This window comes from Coturnix japonica, chromosome 32 (assembly GCF_054131305.1).
Source record: "Coturnix japonica strain WE chromosome 32, WE-NBRP24, whole genome shotgun sequence".
Classification (NCBI taxonomy): Eukaryota; Metazoa; Chordata; class Aves; order Galliformes; family Phasianidae; genus Coturnix; species Coturnix japonica.
Genome location: NC_140694.1, coordinates 2279043 through 2300695, shown reverse-complemented (window position 1 = coordinate 2300695; position 21653 = coordinate 2279043). Strand labels below are relative to the sequence as shown.

Sequence of the window (21653 nt, the reverse complement as noted above, 5' to 3'; positions counted from 1 at the left end):
AGTAAGGGTCAGCATTTTTCAACTTCATCTTTACCTTTTGGATATAAGTAGCCAAGGAATTACATATTTTCAGAGCACAAACTAACCTACATTTTTCTATTGGAATTAAATAGGTTCAGAAGATGTAGGCATGTGTGTGCAGGAAGCCTGGCAAATAGATGGTTGTCTACTACAGGCACATGAACAGAAAACCCTTGCCCGCATGCTACGTCAGAGGTTTTTATCTAATTCCTGTGCCACATTCTCCATATGCCCAGTTTGCTGACAACTCAAGCAAAGTGCAGGGATTCTGTATTATCGTGCTTTCTAGGGGTCAGAGCAGCGTGTCAAAGCCAACTGGTAAACCACCTCTGGGTGACAGGCAGCAAAGCAAGTACTATGTGCTGCTTGCAGGCTATTTAGGAGTGACTTCTGCCTATGTTCAGGTATGAGTGAGCTCCAAATCAGGCACATATAGCCACACCAGCCTCAAAACTAAAACATAACACCAATAATTTCAAGTGCCATTCAGGCTCAATCAGAAGCTTCCTCATTCCTGTGCTTTGAGTTTTAACAATTGTAAAATGAACCCGAGGGGCAAAGTAAGTCTGTACAGTGTCACTACTGAACAGCAAAGACAACACTGGGAATCAGACAGAAGTATTTGCAAAGACTGCAGAGAACTCATAGCTTGTAGGGACCTGCACACACTGCAGGTTGCCAACTGATTTCAAATGCACTGGATATAGTCTGAGTAATTCCAGCTTTGGGTCACCAAGATTGCATTTAATTTTCCAGAGGAACCTGCATGTACTTGGAGATGGAGTTTTAAACATCAGTTTTAATAATTCACCAAGCAGGATTTGGGGTTGCTATATATTTTTTAATCCCATAACCTTCTTGTCTTTGCCTCACAGTTGGTTCTGTGGCCTCTTTCCCAGTAAAGGGATCAGTCACCACCAAACATGCTTTGGAATGCATACACATCATTTGGGGGATTTGTTTGGAGGCTGCCAGTTATCAGCAACATCTGGTCAACACAGATTGTAAGTATTTCTTAATGAAGTAAATACACCCAAAGGCCCGAGGAACAAGCACATGGTAAATACAAATATAATTCAGTTAAACTGCAATCAACCATACTGCAGTTATCAGAAGTGTCCTGTTAAACTTGAGCAGAGCCATGTACCTCACATTGCGAATGGTTGCTATTCTTTGAAATAAAATGGGTGAACCTCACCCACAGAATTTTGTTTGGAAGAGCTGCTGCTCATTTACTGAAACTAAGAACCAGTGAAAGGGGCTGTTAAAGCTCCAACCTGATGGGGGTGGTGGGCTACCTTCCCAAAGGACATCAGGCCACCTGGAAATACTACAGCATCAAAGTTATAAACAAACCTAAATATAATAAGCCAAAGTATCACCCATAAATTCAATTTAATCTGCTACATAACAATTAATAATTCAAGCACTAAAAGACATTAATTTATTATGGATTACTTTTTAAAAATACTATATTTTAAAGAGATATGTCTAAACTCATCAATGAACATGAAAGCTGTTAAAAATCTGTATGCTCCATACACAGTGTAGGGATACAAAAGTCCTTGAGCCTCTCAGTAGATGCACAGAGAAACCAAAGAAGTGCGCACACAAATGTAGAGGCTAATGTCTCTCTATGCTGGAAAAATGTAAGCTGGGCATAGTACAGCTAAGGTAGGAGAAACAGAACAAATATTTCTGAACAGTGTAATGAACCTGCATTAGTTTTCGTTGCTGTGTAAGTCTAAATGAGATTTATTTATTAAATAACTCATGCAGAATCAAAAACCTTTCTTTTGAGAGATACCTTTAGGATATGTCTTTTCTTATTTTACTACTTTATATATCGAACCAATTTGTCTTATTTCCTTAAGTTAACCACGCAGGACATTATCAGAAACATTTAGATCTTTTCCTACAGCAGAACAATTCCGAAACAACAAAACAGAGTTTTATGTTCTTGTGACTCTTCTACAATGAGAAACTTCCACAAACATCCTGGCACAAGTGACCGACTCAGAGCACCTTTGCCTTTTGCACAAATTGTCAAGTTATTTAATTGCACAAGGCTGGCTGTCTTTAGTTGTTTTGGGGGATACCAAAACAGAAGAGATTTTACAGTTGGCACTATTGGATAAGTCACAACTTAAGACTGCCAAGCCCAGTATTATAGACTGCAAAGCCTGGTATTTAACGCATTGAGATGGTTAGAAGAACAAAGAATACTCACTGCATGGATGGGCAAGAACTCTGACTTCATCCACAGCTATGTACCCTGGATGTCCTTTCAAAGAGACAGATTCAAATATCACCTGAAATACAAAGAAAAGGTTTTCTTAGAAAGAACTGCACTAGTCATTTGGCCAGTCACCACATTCCACTCCTATTCCAATGTCTGATACATTCAAAGCATTTTATCATTAATAACAAAGGGGTACCTATGCAATACAGCATGAAGACACATGTCAAAGACAGAAAATCAATTTGACACAGATAACAAAAAGAGCAATATTAATTAGGATTAGTGAGAACTATGTACTGCTTCCATTTGGAAGAGCAAAGAAACCAATTACACACGTGTGCAATTACATCTGATTTGAAGTGTTCTATAAGTACAATACAAATACTGTGTGCAAAGAGTTTGGGGCAGGGCAAGGGGACTCTGGGAGACTGGTAAAATTCAAACTAATTAACTATTGCCAAATAAGCAAAATAAAATTCAGGAAAAAAACAGTATTAAATGCTGTAAAGTTTACAAGGACAAAGCTAATTAATGTGTTCAGCTGGCACAGTTACTACTACTGCAGCAGCCACTGTTTTTGCAGGATAATTCGTGACTATCAAAATCATTACCGAAACACCATTAAGTTTGTTAACTACTAAAAGCCAGTCTTCAACACTGCTATTCCCACTTTAAATAAAATTTGGCATTCCTAGCCTGTCACTATTGAGCCTTTTCTTCATCTCCTCCATTGGAAGATGTAACTCAACAAAAGATTCAGCTTTTTGAATGCCGACCACCACAGCTCAAGCTACAAAAGTGGAGCAGCATGTACTTCATAATCAGGTTGCCATTAATCATTTTGCTTTGCATTTGGGCTTCCATAATTTAGTTTCTACTTATATTCCCATGATATCTTAAGATCTACTCCCTCAGTTCAAAGCATTCCAAGTGGGAGCACTCCTGAAATAAGCCCTTTAGAAAAATGCCATGATAAAAACAGGTAGAATAAAGAAATAAAGGGGAAAAAACAAAGTAAGAAAAGCTCAGGTGCTAGCAATATAAACAGAGTTCTGCAGCAGATGAAGGTGGGCAAAAATAGGTTGTCCGAAGGATAAGAGGAGGTAGCAAATATCTGGAAGATGATCAAACCATCAATAAATGTTTCCTGTGTTCAAGAATACTTTCTAAGGACTGTATAAACAAGGAATAGAATGCATGTCCTCAGTATGGAAATGACAATTTATTTGATAAATGAAAATTCATTCATGATAAACACGGCACTTACTGCTAAGGTCACACAGCAATTACTGTGACTCCCTTCAGACTAGGATTAAACTGCGCCTTCATAGCCACCAAACTTTACTTTGCTTATCTTATAGCTGAGAAGTTACAAGCTTTGCTGAATTACTACCTCAATTTCCTGAAAGCCAAGAACTTGGAAAGAATAATTCCCCGCTTCTTTGAGGTAAAAACAAACACATAGCGGACTGACCTCTGTTAATTAGTGACACAGTTCAGTGTCTTTAATAGAGCACAAAATAACCTAAACCTTGAGTCGGTAGCAGCTGTGTCAGCTTCTAAAAAGACCATGGATTTAATCTTCACATTGCTGCCAAAATCACTGACAAGAGCAGAGGGTCTCAATTCACACTGCTTTGTTTGGACAGCTATTTTATTACCTTTTTAACTCTACTCTCAGATCTCTTTATTTCTCAGTTCAGATTTCCACACTGTTCTCACCCTTTTATACAGTTTTGCACCACTTCAGCCCTGTCAGAGTGGGCAGAGCAGAAGCACCTGGGCTGAAGAACAAGTGTTTAATACTTAACATTTTTGGAAGTTCTCAGAAATTAATATAATTCGCAAATGCAAAGTTTGGCTCTTCAACATTCTTAAATGCTCCTGAGAACTGCAAATACCAAGATTCATTTCATGTTTCCTTACCCATAAACAAACCCACATTTCACTGCTGCTATCTACCAGCAATGTCTGTGTTAGTGATGTAGCGTGGCTCATCTGTCGTGGTACGATAGACTTCTTCAGGCATGGATCAATACAGTACACAGGATCAGTACATCAAAACACCCCTTCCTGGCAGACTGTAGTGCTGTGCTCAGTGCATTCTGGGACTAAGTTAATCCTCGTGGCATGCAGTAATTCAAGAGCACACGTCTTACCTTTCTCCTAGAGCTATTATAGATTTTTCTCACTACACTACAAACGCTCGCAGACTGGGAATCCAGGCACAACTAACTCATGGGCAGAGCTGATAAACCTCTACCACCATCACATTAATACCTCAGCAGAGTGCTTCTGGATGTAGGTGACTCATACAACCCTTGTGCAGAATTGCCAGACCCAAACCACGACCCTCTGGCAATAGGCCTAGCACTGGTTTGCTGCTACTCACACCTCCAAAGCTCTGGGCACTTGTCAATACCTTGCATCCTGGGCAGTTGGCTTCAGATTTCTCAATGCACACAGCAATTACTGATGGTGTAATTGTTGGGTATTAAGAAAATAAACATTTTTCTTGACGTAGATTTCATTATTTAGGAGAAATACTTTTTTCCCCCCTGTGTTACCTTGTACTTTTAAATACAGAATATCCATTCAGGCCTCTTCTGCACAAACTGTTCTCCCGGCGTGCAGTTTTGATTTAAAGTTGACAAATAACACTCTCACAGCATAATCTGGATTGTGAGTGTCAATGAGACGTTCCCCAGGCATCGGTACACAGAAGTTTTTATCACCATGCCACCTCTGGACTCCTTCAGCCACAAGTGTTACGATGTAACCAACAGTAATTTTGATAAAATTCCATGATTGCATTTCCCCCCCACTTTTGAGAGCTTAAAGTTTTCTTTCTTTTTTTCTTTTTTTCCTTAAACATAGAGAGTCACTAGATTGCAGAAACCAATGGACAAAATTAGGGACCAAGGACAGAGCAGACTATCAGATCCCTGACAACATTTTAAGAGCCATACTTTAGCAGAGGGAAATTAGAACTTTATCCATCATAAAGGTGAGGCTCAGGAGAGGGAGAGAAAAAGAGAGAGAACATTTGCATTTTCTGGGCAGGAACCACTCCCAGGCAGTCACTGCTGCCTTTAGGCTCTTCGTTTTTGCACAGCGGTGCAAAATTCTTCTTTGATTTAAAGGATTTTCTTCCTCGGGAAAAGCAAACCTGACCTCTAAAAAAACTTGCAAAAGATGTAATGAGGTTCAGGAAGTCTGGTATTGGTATATCTAACAGTTGGATCTCGTAGTTTGAGATCAGACTGTCTTTTCCAGGTTTTTCAAGCACTGATTACCTGGGTGAAAGATCATTTCTGTTCTCTCTGTACAGCACCTACTACGAAGCAGATTCTGGTTGATGTTAATATGAAAGTAGTATCGATCACTTTAATATGATTTCAGAGCGAGTGACAAGTTGTGCACAGCCCTTAAAACACCACTTCCAGTGCATTTGCATCTCTTTATCCCATATTCCCCTTCACCCTGTACAGTGTGCTCTTATCTATTCTGCTGAAATCCTTGGCTCCTTTTTGGAGGCAGAACATTAAAGTGTTCTACTTTAGCTCAGATTTTACAGACCTACTACCCAGTTATTTAAAAAAAAAAAAAAAAAAGCTTTTCTTCCTACTGTTTTCTATCCGTAGAGCATTCAATGCCTTTTCATAGTTTCTTTTACTGTAATTCCCATCTCACTCATGCTCTTTTTTCTTACACTATAATATGTATTTCTCCTTTTCCTGCAAGGTGTAGGGTGCAATTACCTCCCAGGCACTGTTTTTTTTCCCTTGAATGTAAAACGATAAAAATCAGAAGATAAGAGTTCTCATGTCTTCACTGCTTAACAAGGAGTATATGAGTCCATTGTGTGCATGGGAAGTGCCAATCCAAGTCCGTTTACATGCATATTTCATGATACATAAGTGGGTTCTAACTTTCCAATAATTTACTTCACCTGCCCAGCTTTTCCTCTGTGACCTGAGAACATATGTAAAGAAAAAGGGTGAGAAGAATTAAGTCAAGATGTCTCTATCATCTCTTGCTATAAAACTGTCATATGAAAACTCTATCTGATGAAAAAAAAAAAAAATGCGGGGAAAAAAAGCTGTATTTAATTTTCAGAAGACTTATTGCTAACAACAGCTCATAGCTCACACCCAGCCAGACACTCAATGGAAACAGACAGAGAAATACTGTGAACTCATACCTGATAAAAATGCGGCCAGAAAGTACTGATGGCAAGCTCTGCCTTCACCCATCCTTCTGTTACAACCCCTGAGACATTCCATATGGGATTGCCCTGTGGTCCTCCGTTCACTTTCACGTAGACATTCAGAGAGCCAGGACTCGAACGATCTCTGCTGGACAAGTAATAATGGAAATCGATGCAATGTGTGTCATTTTCCTTCAACGTGGGCAAAAGTAAGTGAGCTTTCTGCCCGGATGCCCGTCCAGAGCTGTTCACCATCATGAAGGAGCCTGTACACAGACAAGGGAAAAAAGAATGAATACTGAACATCTGCTGAGCTCTTTCAGTTAAAGCAGATTCCCTAGAAAAGTCAATGATTCCTTTAGAAGCCAGCAAACAAAACAGTTCCTCCTAAGAACTCAAACTAGCTATTTTATGCTAGTTGTTAGGTAACAGAAAAGAAAGGAGATCTAAATTACAGGGTATAAATACAAATAGATTCAAGGCCAGCTATAACCGCCTTAATTAGATAACTTAGAAATTATAAATACAACTTTGCTTTTATTGTTTTATAACACTGCAATAAAAGAGTCACCCTAAACAAAGTCATATTTACCTTCCAAGAAGCCACAGGGCTCTCCTACAGCGTACAGCCCCAAATACCTACTTTCCCAAAGGCACATTCAACACAAAAGAATGCTATAAAAGATCACATTCTCAGCTGGCATTTGCCTGCATGGTCTCTACCACCTTAGTGCCAATCTGTACCCGGGAACACTGTATCTTGGTGGTACAAGCTTTGGAAAGCAGCAAGGTGTTAAGAAAACCCAGTGTACAGAGCCTAGATGAATTAGGCTTGTTAGCACAAGAGCAACATCTCAACTAGCAATACAGCAACAAGGACAATTACACTTCTAGGAGGGAAGGACCGGCTGAATTTTAGGAGAGAAATCTATACTAAGGCAATTTATGAGTTTGTTAACCCTGAAGCTTGCATCATATTAAGCATGGCACTGGATGTTGAACTCATGTTTTGATTCATCAAGCAGTTATTTTACAGCACATTGTGTCTCAACTCATCTCTTTACAGATGCATCAAGGTGACAAATGTTAGCAATAAGAAAAAACATTATGAGAGTTATTTGATTCAATTCTGTTTAAGGGATCTGCTTTATGTGTGTGCAGACACTCACAGAAAAAGCTGAAGAAAATACCAAGATCCGGGGGAAAAAAAAATCTATGTGTCAGCAGCTAGGCATAATAATTTTTAATCAAATGCAGCCTTCTTGACATTCAGAGTCCTGCTGCAGCTGCCAAGTCATGCTACAAATGTATTTCTCTACTGGCCTCTTGCAGTTCACAGCACACTGTGTTTGAAAAGCCTTGCCTCACTTCTAACCTATTGACTTCCCCAATTCCGTGCCACAGCAGTTTGACAGACACTCAGATGAGCCAGATAAACATTCTGATCAGTTTTGTCCAGTGGACAGCCATACATATTCTATTTTATTTTCTTTTAAGCCACCAGATACCAGCCACTTCCTCACACAAAACTGCTTTTGGTGGTTTGTTGGTTTGTTTCTGTTTATGTGATATGTGTATACATTTTGTAAAGGACTGCAAAGCACGGATGCAGAAGAAAGTGCATCTTTCACAAGAAATCACACACGCTCCTGAGACCTTGGAAAACTCGAGCACAGTGCAGGCACAGCTGGGGATGAGGCGGTACAAGCAAAAAAGCTACAGTAAGGTGCTCTCTAGCGATCCGATCTTTCATTTGGATAGGTTAAAAATCCCAATGGCCCCCAATCCAGAGATTCCAAATTCACAGTAAAGAGCTCAAGAAACAGAAAAGCTGAATCCAAGCCTTCAATTTTTTCTCTAATAATCAAAGTCTGTAAGGTGAGACTGATAAACATTCTCTGTTGATTCACTCCTGCTCTCAGTCAAACTCAAAACCCCCTTCGTCAGTTAGTTTCTCACTGAGTGCTGCAGTAATCTTCTGATCCACCCAAATAAACTAAAATAGTGGCAATCTGAGATTTGGGCTCAGACTGTATCACCTGGGATAATTTATGACCAGGAAGCACAGTTTCCAACAGGTAAGATACAGGGGTGATGCTACAGCCAAAGCAAACATTCAGTAAAGAAGAGGTCATTCATTTCTGTTCCATCTTTGATCAGATCTTAGCACACATCATTTCACTTCTGGGTGTCTTCCTCATCCTTTCCCTATTTGGAAATCCTTATCTATTTGGATAGTAGATGGATCCCTGCCCTAAAGATCTACTCTGAAGCTATACAGTGCCCAGCACAACAGGGTCCTGAACTGTACTACATCAGGCAGGCGTTTCAATGATAGAAAGACTTAAGGAGGATTTCACTTTTACAGATTCACGTATGAAAATAAGGAGCATTCCTCTGGGAGAAAAACATCAGCTTTTAGTAAAAGTTCAAAGCAATAATTACAATTTTAGTTTTTGACACCCACCAAAAATGAATTATACCCTATTTGCAGAACGACAATGGCCTTTTGTACAATAACTCTGGAGTATAGAGCCTGTACATAGAGACTGACACAACGTGAGTGAGTGAAATATCCATCAAGCAAAAAAACACTTAATAAAATAATCAGCCTTCGTTATGGGAAGAATAGCCTTACCAAAAAAAAAAAAAAAAAAAAAAAAAATCATTGCCATTTGCATGTTATTCACAGCCTTGGTTCTCATTTCTGGATGCCTTAGAAACAAAAACCCACACCCCATAGCATGCCTAGAAATACAAGAGAAAAGGCTCTAAGATCATAACTGTCTCCAGTAAAGTCCTGAGGGGAGAGACTGTTTTACATGATTGTGAAAAAGATAAAAAAAAATTCCACTACTGGTGCTGCTCCCATCTTTAACTGTGCCATCTGGTGTCTCTACCTGCTCTTACTTCCACAGAGACCTCAAATAGCAGCTGCCTTAGGAAGGTCTTTTCCTGCCAGGTCAAGTTGGTGCTCAACACCCCAAGCCTGCCCTTAGGAGGGGATATTATTAAACTTCACCCATGCCATGACTGACAGTGGGTACAAGAACGTTGCTATCTCACAAAATCTCACTGCTGTGAATAATTTATACCCTCTACCACAAATTACCCTCCAAACAAACCTAGCTGTATGTGATTCTCATTTCCCTTCTTGCACTGTGAACCTGAATGCATAACCCATCCCCTACCCTCAAGGACCTTCCAAAGGTTGCTCTGTGTGCTCCTGGACCAGCAGCTGGGATGCACTGACTACCTGTCCATGCCACTAAAGCTTTTCTGGGCAGGACGCATTGCTTACCAGTAGCTCTGAGATCAGCAATAAGTAAACAAACAAACAGAGTTCAGAACAGCCTTTTAAGGACAAGCGTGTTTTGCCTTATTAGCTGTAATAAAAACTGACACATTGCGATTCAGAGCCTGACAGACTTCTTTAACATGAGCGCAGAATTGAAGCTGATGGGACTTCTTTTGAATTTATAGGCCTGTATGTGCAAATAAAAGAGGTACAAGCGGGTCTGGCACCAACAAGCCATTTGTCACATTTCTCACTCATATAAAGAACTAGGGAATGCATTAACGTGTCACAAACAGAAATTATTGATCAATGAATGACTGAAAACCTATTTAAATTTCTCCAGGCATGAATGTGTATAAAACAAAAGATTCCTTGAAGAAACTCTGATTTGGACTGACTTTGAACAGTAATGAGAGCAGAAAAAAACACTGAGTGCTGTTTTTGTTTACCTCCATCTGGAAAGTTCAAATGTCATCAAATAGACACTGAAATGGGAAAGTTTGAAGAGAAGAAATGATCTCTGCTGTGTGAAAGTTGTTGGGTTGTTCTGTTTCTATTGGACACAGAAGTAAATGCTCATTAAAGGAGCTGAATATGAGGTCAATTAAATTTAGTGCTCTTGAACCAACAGGTTACATCAGTTAATATCTTGCTGGCTTTGCCACCTTCCTGAATAACTAAAACCAAATGTGCTGCGTTCAGATCAGTCAAAAGCATGGAGAAAAGAAAGATGGTAAATAAATTCATTTTTAAAAATCCATTCAAATGACAGTGAACATAAAAAGGCACTCTCTTATAGTTATTAAACATACCACCGAAAATTGGGGAATTAAACCATGAAGAGCTCTCTAGCTGGCCATAAATTTCAATTTTTCCCCTGCTTGGTGCATAATGATGCCTTGATAAGCTTCCTATTATTGATGCATCTGCAACATATACCCTCTTTTTGAGCTGAAATGCTGCTCTGTAGCAGATGGTGGCTATTGTGTTTACACATCAGCACTTTATGATTGCATTTTCTCACGTCTGCAGTAAAAAAGAAAGCCGTAATTGAGTTTTTAATGGCTTTGCACATTGTTCATTAAGATTACATGAGTGTGTTCTGACAAATGACAGCTGAAGAAATGAGCCACTGAGAACCCCTCATGATCACCAGACAGACCTCAGCTGATGCTCTTTCACTGCTGCCTTTGAAGAACTGCGCTGTTTAAAAGTAAAATTACAGCAACCATTAAAGACTGAATGTAAACTTGAAAAGAAAACTGTCAAAATGCTCAACTGCAAAAACAGCCTTCGGAAACCCTGAGAACCCAAATCAGAAAGTACAGAACTTTCTTTGAAACAGCAAACTCTTTCTCCCAGTACATCAATCTGCTTTTCCAGCAGCTCCATCACAGCACAGGCACTTTTTTTTTCAGACACAGTGCTTCTGGTTACCAAAGAACAACTCTACCCTCAAAAAGGAAGGGCCTGACACCTGACCCTGTTAGCATGGAATGAAGCAACCTGAAATAATTTCAGTCAGAAGGGGCCTCAGGTAATATCTAAGGCATCATATTTAGTCCATTTCTGTGCTTAGAGCAGGGTCATCTCTTCTCCCCACTGACTCTCTAAAGCCTCCCAGATGGTCCAGTCCCTCTGGATAACCTGCTCCAGTACTTGGCTGCCCTCAGGTTGTTTTTTTGTCACCCCTATAACCTCTCATTTCAGCCCATACCCCTTGTCTCTCACCCTCCAGCCACTCAGTGCAGTAATGACTCTACCCCATCCTGGAGGCACTGAGGTGTTGCTCCCAGGACCCCCCCAAATCTTTCCTGCCCGAGCCTGAACAATGTCATCACTCCTCAACCTCTTGTCCCAGGGTGCTGGCTCCTGCCCTGACCACTCACTCGGTGGCCTTCACTTTCCTCCCTCCCTTTCATCAGAGTCTGTGATGTTGGGGCACCCGAAATTGGACACAATAGGCTAAAGGCAATCTAATGAGTGGCAAGCAAGGAAGGACCACTTCTATTTGTCTGCTGGCTAGGTCCCTGTTAATACAGCCCAGGATGGCATCAGCAGTCAGAACATGCTGATGACTTATATTCAGGCTGCCCTCTACCTGACTAGTCTACGTCCACATTCACAGTATTTCTTCCAGCCTGCCTCTACCCCTCTGGATGGTGGTCCTACCCTTGACTGTATCAACTGTTCCCATAGTTTGATGCCAAACTAGAGATGCCACCAATTACTGCCAGCCAACCAGTGCACACCTCCACAGCTACCACCACCAGCCCAGACCATAACAACACCCTGACCTGGAAACACATGAAGCTTTGTCCTGACTCTGGTCTCCGTAGTTTCATAGCACTTCTTCTGCAGTTGAATTACAGGACCAAGAGAGCTCTGGTAACTTCACATCTTACAAAACCAAAAAAGAAAGAAAGTATTTCCATATAATTGCTTAAAGTTAAAACCATGAAATTCACAGTTCTTCTTCACAAAAAGTTACCATTGTACTTTCCTCATTTTTCTACCCCTGCCCTTCTCAGCTACATGTAATAACAGCTGAAGAAGGCTCAGAAATCTCTTCTCCTGACTGATGAACCACAGCGAGCAGCGCTTGTACAAACTCAGAATTAAACAAGGCGTATCTCATAGCTGCTATCCCTTCTTCAAATATTAGGACAAAATCAGACCCGTGGGTTTTATCTCTCAAATGTGGGCCACACTGAATTAATCTGCCATGGAATAAGAAAGAGCTTGATTCACAGATAAACAGGAATATAAACTGCAAGTTCAGTCCCATATAATTCATGAGGACAATTCATTCACTTGGGAAACTGTTGGATAATAGGAAAATATTTTTTAAAGAGACAGCCTTTATTTGTAAAGACGTTTTCTTCTGGATATTTATGTCGTGAAAAGAATTATGTTGCTGAGGGTTTTTATAAGATAAATCTTCTCTGGAAACAAGACTGATTACATATTGCTTCAGCGACTACAAATATTTGCTGTACTCATTGAAAGGATGTGAAGATTGTGGCACTGTCGCCTCACTGACCCTTCTGAAGCAGGGTCTCTTATTAGCAGAGGGACTTTGTGGCCTCACCACCAGCCCAGAGCAGTCCCAAGCAGCTATGCACTCAATGCAGGTATACCTGTACCCAAACTACTGCTAGATGCAGTGGAAGATCAGCACTTAGAGGTTAACTAACATCTGTATGGAGCACAAACACAGTAGTGATACTTAACTACAACTCTGATAACCAAAGAACCTCGATCTAAGCCTCCATCAGATGAATCCTGAAAGCAGTGCCATCTAACAGCCCTGGTCTGTAATAGGGATGATTTATCACAAAGACTCATGATAAAATTTCACACTTGAAGGTGCACAATGCTGTCCAGTGCTATTGCTTACCACTCAAGCCTCACAAGCAAGTTGCTTCCATCATCAACCAGAGGAAGAACACTGGCAGCTGGTGTTTGCTGGAATAACATCTGTGCTCCAATCACCTCTTTCCCTCAAATTTTAATTTACAAAGCAAAAATCCTTGGTATCAGACCCCAGATGAAAGCCATCGCTCATGTGTTACATGTACCTTACAAATGCTCTGCGTACCGCAATGCTCCACAGTCATCTTCAGAATTGTCTTTCCATGTTTTGTAAATGTTTATTTATTGAAAGAGTGACTGTCACAGCCATCAGCCTGTTCCTGAGAAGCAAACAGTGCTGTGGAATCACAAACTATTCTATAAATCTCAATGGCGAACAACTTTTTAATGGATTCACTGCCTTCATTCATTGTTGCTAAGGTCACTGCTGTAGCATGCTTTGAGACTGTCCTTATTCCATTATTTATAAATACAGTATGAATTGCTTTGCAGTACTGCAAAAAAAGGATCCATTAGCAATGAAGTTACCCCAGTTTATCAGATAAATGAATCTTGTAATAATAAACACGTGTCTCTACAATCAAAAGATCAGAAGTCTCTTTGATTTTAATTATACCTTCTTGTTTGCATCATCATTTTTTAAATCGCATGAAAATATACACTAAAACCATGAGGAGTTATTGTTGATTTTCAGTTCCAGTAGTTTGATTACTATTCATCCTATCAATTACTACCTTAACACTTTGGTAAAATGTAGAGAACTGATTTAAACACTTAATAAGGCATAGGTTATTAAATGGGCAAATAAGCAAAATAGAGGGAATAGCCGTAACTCAGCATAATATCTATGTTTAAAGACATTGCAAATCTTGTTCTCAGCACTCAAGAGCTTTATTACAGCTGAGCCTTGAAAGAGAGGCCCACAGGAATGAGTTGTAGGGACATTAGTAAGCCTCAAAGCCTCTTGCAAATGTAGTTCCAAGAAGGCTCAGAGTTCAGCAGAATACTAAATATCTTCTTCACCTGATTTAACCCATGGCCAACTGGCTGCTGCCAAGTGCTTCTCTCACTCATGGGAAACGCAGCATTTCAGTGTAGAACCCCCGGACCCACTCTCTGAAAACACACTGACCATTTATTTAGGTTCCAGGCATGCAAATGCTTGTGTAATGAGCATAATTTACAGACAGATGCTAAAGAACGCTCTCGTGAGGAAATGCCAACAACAAATGAGTTCAGAGGTAGCAGTCAGTACAGATTTTTCTGAACAAGTAATTGCTGTTTAGAACGTGCACCTCATAGCTTTGCTTACAAATATGGAACTTACTTTAAAAATAAAATTCCCCATCTCATTACAACTCAATGGCTAAAAATAAAGGTCTCTCCAACCAAGGCTCAAGGAAAGCATGTTTTCAGTTGTTGATTACAAGTCATTAAAGAATTAAATGAGTACATTACAGCTAATGCTACATCAGCTCTTATTGGAGGAAGGGCAGCAAGGCAAAGGGAAGCTCTGCTGCCCCTCTGGACTGGGACAGCCAATGGCAACAGGCTTTGATACGCCTGAACAGACACAGTATGCACTAAACCAGGAACATAATTTCTTTCTGGCTTTGAAAGCTGTTTTGTCTGAATGTTTCATATACAAGTAACGGCCAACAGACATGATATAACAACTGTAACTACCCGCACAGAGCAACTATCCTGCACTGTTCAGATACAATGTCAGACCAGTCAAAGTCATTCAAAAACAACAGCCCCTCTTTAGAATACACTTTTATTCTCTACTTTTACTTTGTATTTACAGTGTTTCTCATTTCTGGTTTGCTTCTGAACACATTTTTTCTCTCCTCTACACACGTTCTAAAAGATGACTGCAAACTCCGTTATGCCTCATTCTTCAAGTATGCAGCAGACATCTGTTAGATGCAGCCTCATTTGAGAGGTGCGCGGATGGATGGCTCAAGGTTCACAGAACGGCTTGGTTTAGTTTACTTTACTTTCACTCATCAAAGGCCACTGAGATGGAACACCACCAGACACTTACCCTGCTGCTGGAGCTCAAGGTTCTCAGATGCTCCACAGCACCTAACTCTGCATCAGACAAAACCCACTGCCTGTTTCCAGTGCCCCATAAGACAGCCATCTGGAGCACATGTTCATAGACTCCTGGCTTTCTTGCTGTTGCAATTCATAAAAATTCTAAATGGCCATGCAAGTTGGACCTCAACACTTGTGTATTTTCCAAAAGGAACTTTGGAATAACCTTTGGAGTTGGCATGAGGGCTACCAGAAGTATTTTAGCAAAACTATTAGTCTATTAGAAGGTACTAGATTCCAAGTAATCCAAGCACAGTCTTATTTTCAATACACTGGATTCTATCTTTGCTTAATCATTAAAGACAAATGGCTAAATAATTTATTATGTCATTCCAAAGCATAAGAAGTGTGTTGTACGCCAGCCAGAACCAAATACCTCATTAGCAGGCATGCAGCTCCATTGCTGGCCAACTTTTACGGCCTCTGCAACTTGTGTAAAACTTCCATATGTCTGTCTATGTAACATTCACCAGGCAACCGCGGAGAGATTATTACCGTCTGTATTTGTGACAGAAAACACATATTAAATGCAATGCCAAAAGGCAACTGCAGCAAACAATGTCTGAAGAGGAATTGTTTCTTAAGGAGTTTGTTTTTACGTAACAGAGTTCTGACCATATGGTCACTTATTTACACACTTAAGAGATCAGCACCACAACTCTCAACTCAGAATATGACAAAGGTTGGCTGGTGAGTTATTTTTGTAACAAACTCCCAACTTCACGGAGCTTGGTTTTAACAGAAAGTGTTAATTGCTGTTAAGTCAGTGATGCTATTCTGGGTTTACTGCAGTGCAGCCAACGATGGAGTTTGGCAGAGAGAATTCAGAAAATAATGAAGCCCATCTCACAAGTCACCACACTGTATGGCAGAGCAAGAATTTCTCAAAAGGAGCAGCTCTAAACTGCAAAAGCAGAGGTTCATGCAGGCCACTGTGGAGGCGTATTGGCACAGCAAAAAGGAGCCTCAGTCATTTCAGCCCACACCTTTACCAGCTGTGATCACTGTGATTTGCTCATTCCCATGGGAACTAAATTAAACCAGATTTTTTCTTTTAAACAGGCAATGTTTGTTTGCCTATCATAACCCCTGGTACAATTACAGCAACCTAAGCAGAAGAGTCACCATCCTCATTTCCAAGCATGTTATCCTCTTAGGGTGGTCATTTTCTAGCTGAACATTATTTATGCCTCAGGAAGAGAAAATGAAATACTGCCTTGACTAACACTACCATTCAGAGAAGGTTTAAACTCTCCACAATAAAATACTAGTTTAATCCAAGCAGAAGACATTTCTCAGTAACAGGATGAATAGGTGGCTGGCTCAGAACACAAGGCAATATTTGTGCTCATAAAAAGTCCCAAACCATGCAGTTGCAATTAACGATTACTGAACTGGATCAATCACTACACAGAAGCCTAAGTAAAAGCCCAATAGTTACTGAATATTGACAAACATTTTTACTCAACTTGACAGCTGTACTCAATAACAAAGCTTTTCTTTGAGTAGCTTAAAAGAAGCTGCCTTTGAGCCACAGGACACATCCCTGTGCTTTAGTCAAACAAGTACGCTCAGCACACTCAATGTGCATAGTTTGCAATAGTTGATCATGACTCACTTCATGGTCTTTTTGATAGTAAGCAGCAACAAGATTATTAACATCCACAGAGGCTATTATTCACATGTGGTTTTTGGAGCCCAGTTGGACGCCTGTGTGAATTTATTTATTTTTACTAAATTGCCCAAAAGTGTGTATACATTTATGCCCTGTGGACTGCAGTTCATTTAGAACCTAATAGCGTTATACACACAATGTTAGATTTTGATTAGAAATTAATAGCATTAACTGAATCACATTTTCTGGCCATGCTCTTCCCTGCTGAGAAACATGGCTGTGCAACATCCATTCCAAGCTCCGCAGGTGATACAGACTGAGTTTATACCACTTTTTGGGTGAAAACTTCCAATATTTTACCTGCTAAGTTCTTTGACATAACCTAAATCCACCTTTATCCCCAGAAGGTAACTCAAATGTTGTACCAGCCACACCAAAATAACTGGTTAATGTAGCCATGAATTGACGCCACCGGGACCCCGCTTAAATGAAGAGCATTATTTAGCAACCACATAACAAACACTGCACCAAGTCCTGGCACTTTGGTTAAACACATGGAGCTAGAAGTGACAGAAGGGTTAAATGTACACAAACAGAGATGTTCAGAATGTGACGTAAATAGTTCATAACTTTGCTGAGAAATCCTCAGAGCCTCTAAACACCCAAGTATGCCAGCTCTTCCTTCAGCTCAAGTTCCTCACAGTTCTCAACAAATTTTGCAGTCAGTGCCATGCTACTTATTTAATTGTTCGCTTCCTCTTACAGAATGCAGTTTAATATGCTATTAGGAAAGTCATTTGGGCAATCCTTTGTTAACCTTCTGCCACATTTGACTATTTTCTATCTTCAGTAGCCTTCAAATCCCAAACAGAATTTTAACCCTCCCATGAGGATTACTTTATTTAATAAACTCTCGGGAGGTATTTCAAAAGCTTTGAAATCCCTGGTAAATCCAGTTTTTAATCCATTATTACACTGGCATTGAAGAAATTTCTGTAAATTAGAACGTCATAGTGCTCTGCTGGTTAGTCTGTCATGCTGGATTCACCTAAGTGGATTCATCTATTTGTTATTGTTTTAATCGTTTTTACCTCCAAGCTTTCTAGGATCATCTCTTTTTCTTTATGTTAAAGAAAGAGACTCCTGGCTCTTCTCTTCAGTAGCCAATTAAGCAGCTGTGAAAAAGCACATTAGCAAATCAAGTCCTTCCCCTAAAAAATTCCTCAGAGAATTATGAAGTTTTCTTGTTTGTTACTAAAACCACAAGTGGTTGTTTGACCAAGAATCAAAGAAGGAAAAAAAACCTCCCCCCACACCTCCCAAGAGAAAAAAAAAAATAATGCTAGTGCAAAGTAATCAGTTAGGTTACCTGAAGTGTAGATTTCTGTACCTAAAAAAGAACCCAATTACTGATATTCTGATTCTAGCTGACTCATCAGTCCTCAATTCCCGCAGCCAGGAGATTTAAATAAACTTAGAATCTCTTATTACCTTAGTCTGAAATTATCTTTCTACCCCAATTTCAAGTGTCTGTACTAGACCTCAAAGTTATTCTTAATAGGCTCTTTTTATTATTTAATTATTTTTTAAAGTGGAATGTTATTTTTATCTTCAAAGGGACAGCAATGATAAGATTGAATCTGAGTGGGTAAGGATCCAGGAGAAGACCAACAGGGCGAACATCCAGGTGGGGGTCTGTTAAAGACAACCTAATCGGGATGAAGAGACAGACAAGGCATTTCTGTGAACAGCTGGCACAGGCTGTATGATTGCCAGCCCTTGTTCTCATTGAGGACTTTAACTTCCCCTGATAAATACTGGAAATATAACGCTGCACATTAATCTAGACCCACAGTCTAGGAGGCTTCTAGAAGTTATGGAAGACAAACTTCACAGCTGGTAAGAGTGCCTACCAGGGGAGGTGCACTCCTAGACCTGGTGTTCACAAACAGAAGAACTGATGGAGATGTGGAGGCCAGGAGCTGTCTTATGCAGAGCAATCCCGCAATGGTAGAGTTCTCTATTCTTGGGGAAGGGCTAATGAGAATCTCCATCGTTTACTGGATGCAGATGGGTACCTGACCACTCAGGATAATGGCAGCCCATGGCTGGCATCAGTACCCTCTTTGCTGGGTAAAGAACTGGCTGAACACCAGGCCCAGAGAGTGGTGGTGAACAGAGTTAAATCCAACTGGTGACCAGGCACTAGTGGTGCTCCCCAGGGGTTCAGTACTGTGGTCTGTCCTGTTTAAGATCTTTATTGATGACCTGGATGAGAGGATTGAGTGCACTCTCAGTAAGTTTGCAGATGACACCAAGTCATCTTTTATGATTCTATGACTTATTTGCTTTATTCCATGGCAGCCCTAACAATCTCTCTTAGTTCATACTTTCAGTCTTCAAAGATGCCACCAAATGTAGCAACGCTTGAATAAACTTACTTCAGTGTAAGGACAAACAGTAGCATGGTTTCCTACACATAACCCTTCTTAATTCTTCAATTGGAACAGCAAGATAAAAAAACCTAAAACTCTGTGCGAGACAGCCTTGAAACAACATAAGTATTGAGACTTGAATGGAGGGCTGGGCAATTACAGCAGAACGTTTAAGATGGCCAAGAGGTAAAGTGAAAAATTCAGTTGTATTTTTAGAACATGAAGGAAGTTTTCAGTACTGGCATGAGTTCAAAAGGAAACAGATTTTTCCATAGGCAAAGCTCCCCCTTACCATTCCATGAGCACGCTGTAAACACTTTAGGTAGAAAGAACTCAAATTAAAACATACTTGAGCGGTTTTCTCAGGTTCTGATACTGCTCTAAATGAAGCAGACAAATAAAGCTCCTCCTGAACTCAGCACGATCAGGATCAGGGCCAAATTATTAACAAGCATCTTTCTGAGTAGGATTATCTATCTTTGAAAAATAATTGCTCCTCGTGGCCTTGCAAACAAATGAGCAATTTCTGTAGGACTTACACCGAGCTAACTAGAATTTCCACAAATTCATGCAAACAAACTAGCATTCCAAGCATGGGGACACAATTAAGCTTTCAGGCTTTCAGTTTTCCCATTAATCTCTATTACAGAAATGTACTCTGGAATCCTATTTCTATGCCTCCTGATTTAATATATTGAACTCTATTATTGCAGCTGCAGGAAGCTCTCAAGTCAACACCCTGGCAGAGATTTTGGGATGGAGATTTCTCTAGCATCCACATTCTGCTCCATTTTAGAAATAAGAAAATGCCTCAAAATGCGTAAGTCAGTTTTTTTTCCTCTGGTGATCATGTACAACATAAAACGTATCACTTTTAAACTTGTATTTATTAGCATTACTTACGCTTATAACATGATCCAAAAACATAGGCAGTTACATAGGCAAACACATAGTAAAAATATCAGAGGGATCTTAGGACTTCTTCCCTTTCTAGAGGCCACTTTCACTTTGACTGCAAGCAGCATAACTCTATGTGTGCTACAGCAGGGTCAGCATGCATTATTCTGCCCACAGGCACTGGGATGGCAGTCTACCCACAGGTGAAGACTTACAGAATAAATTAGGAAGTTCATACCCCAGGGGAACGATTGTTAAAATAAGCTCAGCATTTCTGACAGCCATGCAACGGTGTTTCTACTCTTGAGGTTTTATGGATGCTCAATTGAAATAACTTGCTTAGCTTGCTCACAGCTGCCATTCACAAGGAGCGCTGATCTACAAAATGCAGCATGGTGAGCAACCTCATGAAACCCATTAGATTTTCCTTTAAATGTCAGTGTACGTACAGGTAGCCTATTGGATCATCGGGCTAATCAGTTTTTCAAGGCAGTGGTATTGTGTTTGGATAGCACATGCATTTCTCAAGCAATCAAGATTACTCAGTTTTTAGTTTTATTTTTTAAGAGCATTTAAACTGTCTTCTGTAGTTACTTGTTAAAGCACTGAGACGCACTGGAATGCAGAGCCCAGTACCCAAAAGCTGACTGTGGAATACTGCCTGAAGTTTACCATCTTTGAGCCAGCGATACACAACAACATGGAGGTACTGCAACCAAACGTCAAGAGCCCAGTGTTGTTACACGCACAGAGCTGTTCCCTTCCCAGCTCTGAACTGAAAGGAATAGAGAATATACTACATTAAAAAAACATTGTCTAGAAGAGCAGTAAAAATGATAACAGCTTAAAACACAGTCCATGCTCAGATTGGCTCTGTATCCGTATCATTTTCAGCAGCTGGGGAGGAAAAGTACCCAAAACAGACAACTGCTGCTTGTGATATAAACATAAAAACTACATTTAAAAACAAATAAATAAATAAACACAAACCCCAAGCTCTTTTCCATTTGTTTAGTCTTTCCTCTTACTTTTGGTATTCAGAACACCATGATGTGAGCCCCCAGAGGAATGGAATTTGAGCAGTCCTGCTGCCTGACAATTTCCTTTGCTATTTTGCCTCCTCATACTGTAAAGGAAGAATCCCATTTCCAAACCTACAGACAGTTCATTTAAAACACATCTTTCCATTTTGAATGTGTACCACTTGCAGCTTGTGCTTTGAGGACACGCAATTATGTTTCACCCTAGTAAGGCAAAGGCTCAGCATATTCCACTAAAACTGGTAACAGGCTGAAGGTTTACATTTTCAACATAGATAACTTGATGAAAGTCTGATTTCACAGCGCTGTGAAACACATACCGTATGCTGAGTGCAAACTTTCCTCCAAGAGATCTTTCTGAATTCCATCCTGTTTTAATTTCCTCCTAACGTATTCTATTCAGAACGCTTTTACTTTAAA

At 40.1% G+C, this 21653-nt stretch overlaps 1 protein-coding gene across 10 annotated transcripts in view; it reads right to left on the bottom strand.

Annotated features, from left to right (window-relative positions):
• Positions 1 to 21653, bottom strand: part of LOC146755455 (receptor-type tyrosine-protein phosphatase T-like) — a 353697-nt gene that overhangs the window by 193437 nt on the left and 138607 nt on the right. For all 10 annotated transcript variants that reach the window (XM_085525430.1, XM_085525437.1, XM_085525436.1 and 7 more), the window contains 2 exons: positions 6468 to 6739; positions 2252 to 2333 (listed from right to left, as the gene is read on the bottom strand). In XM_085525430.1, coding sequence (XP_085381556.1) covers positions 2252 to 2333; positions 6468 to 6739 — 354 coding nt within the window. The remainder of the gene's footprint in view (positions 1 to 2251; positions 2334 to 6467; positions 6740 to 21653) is intronic.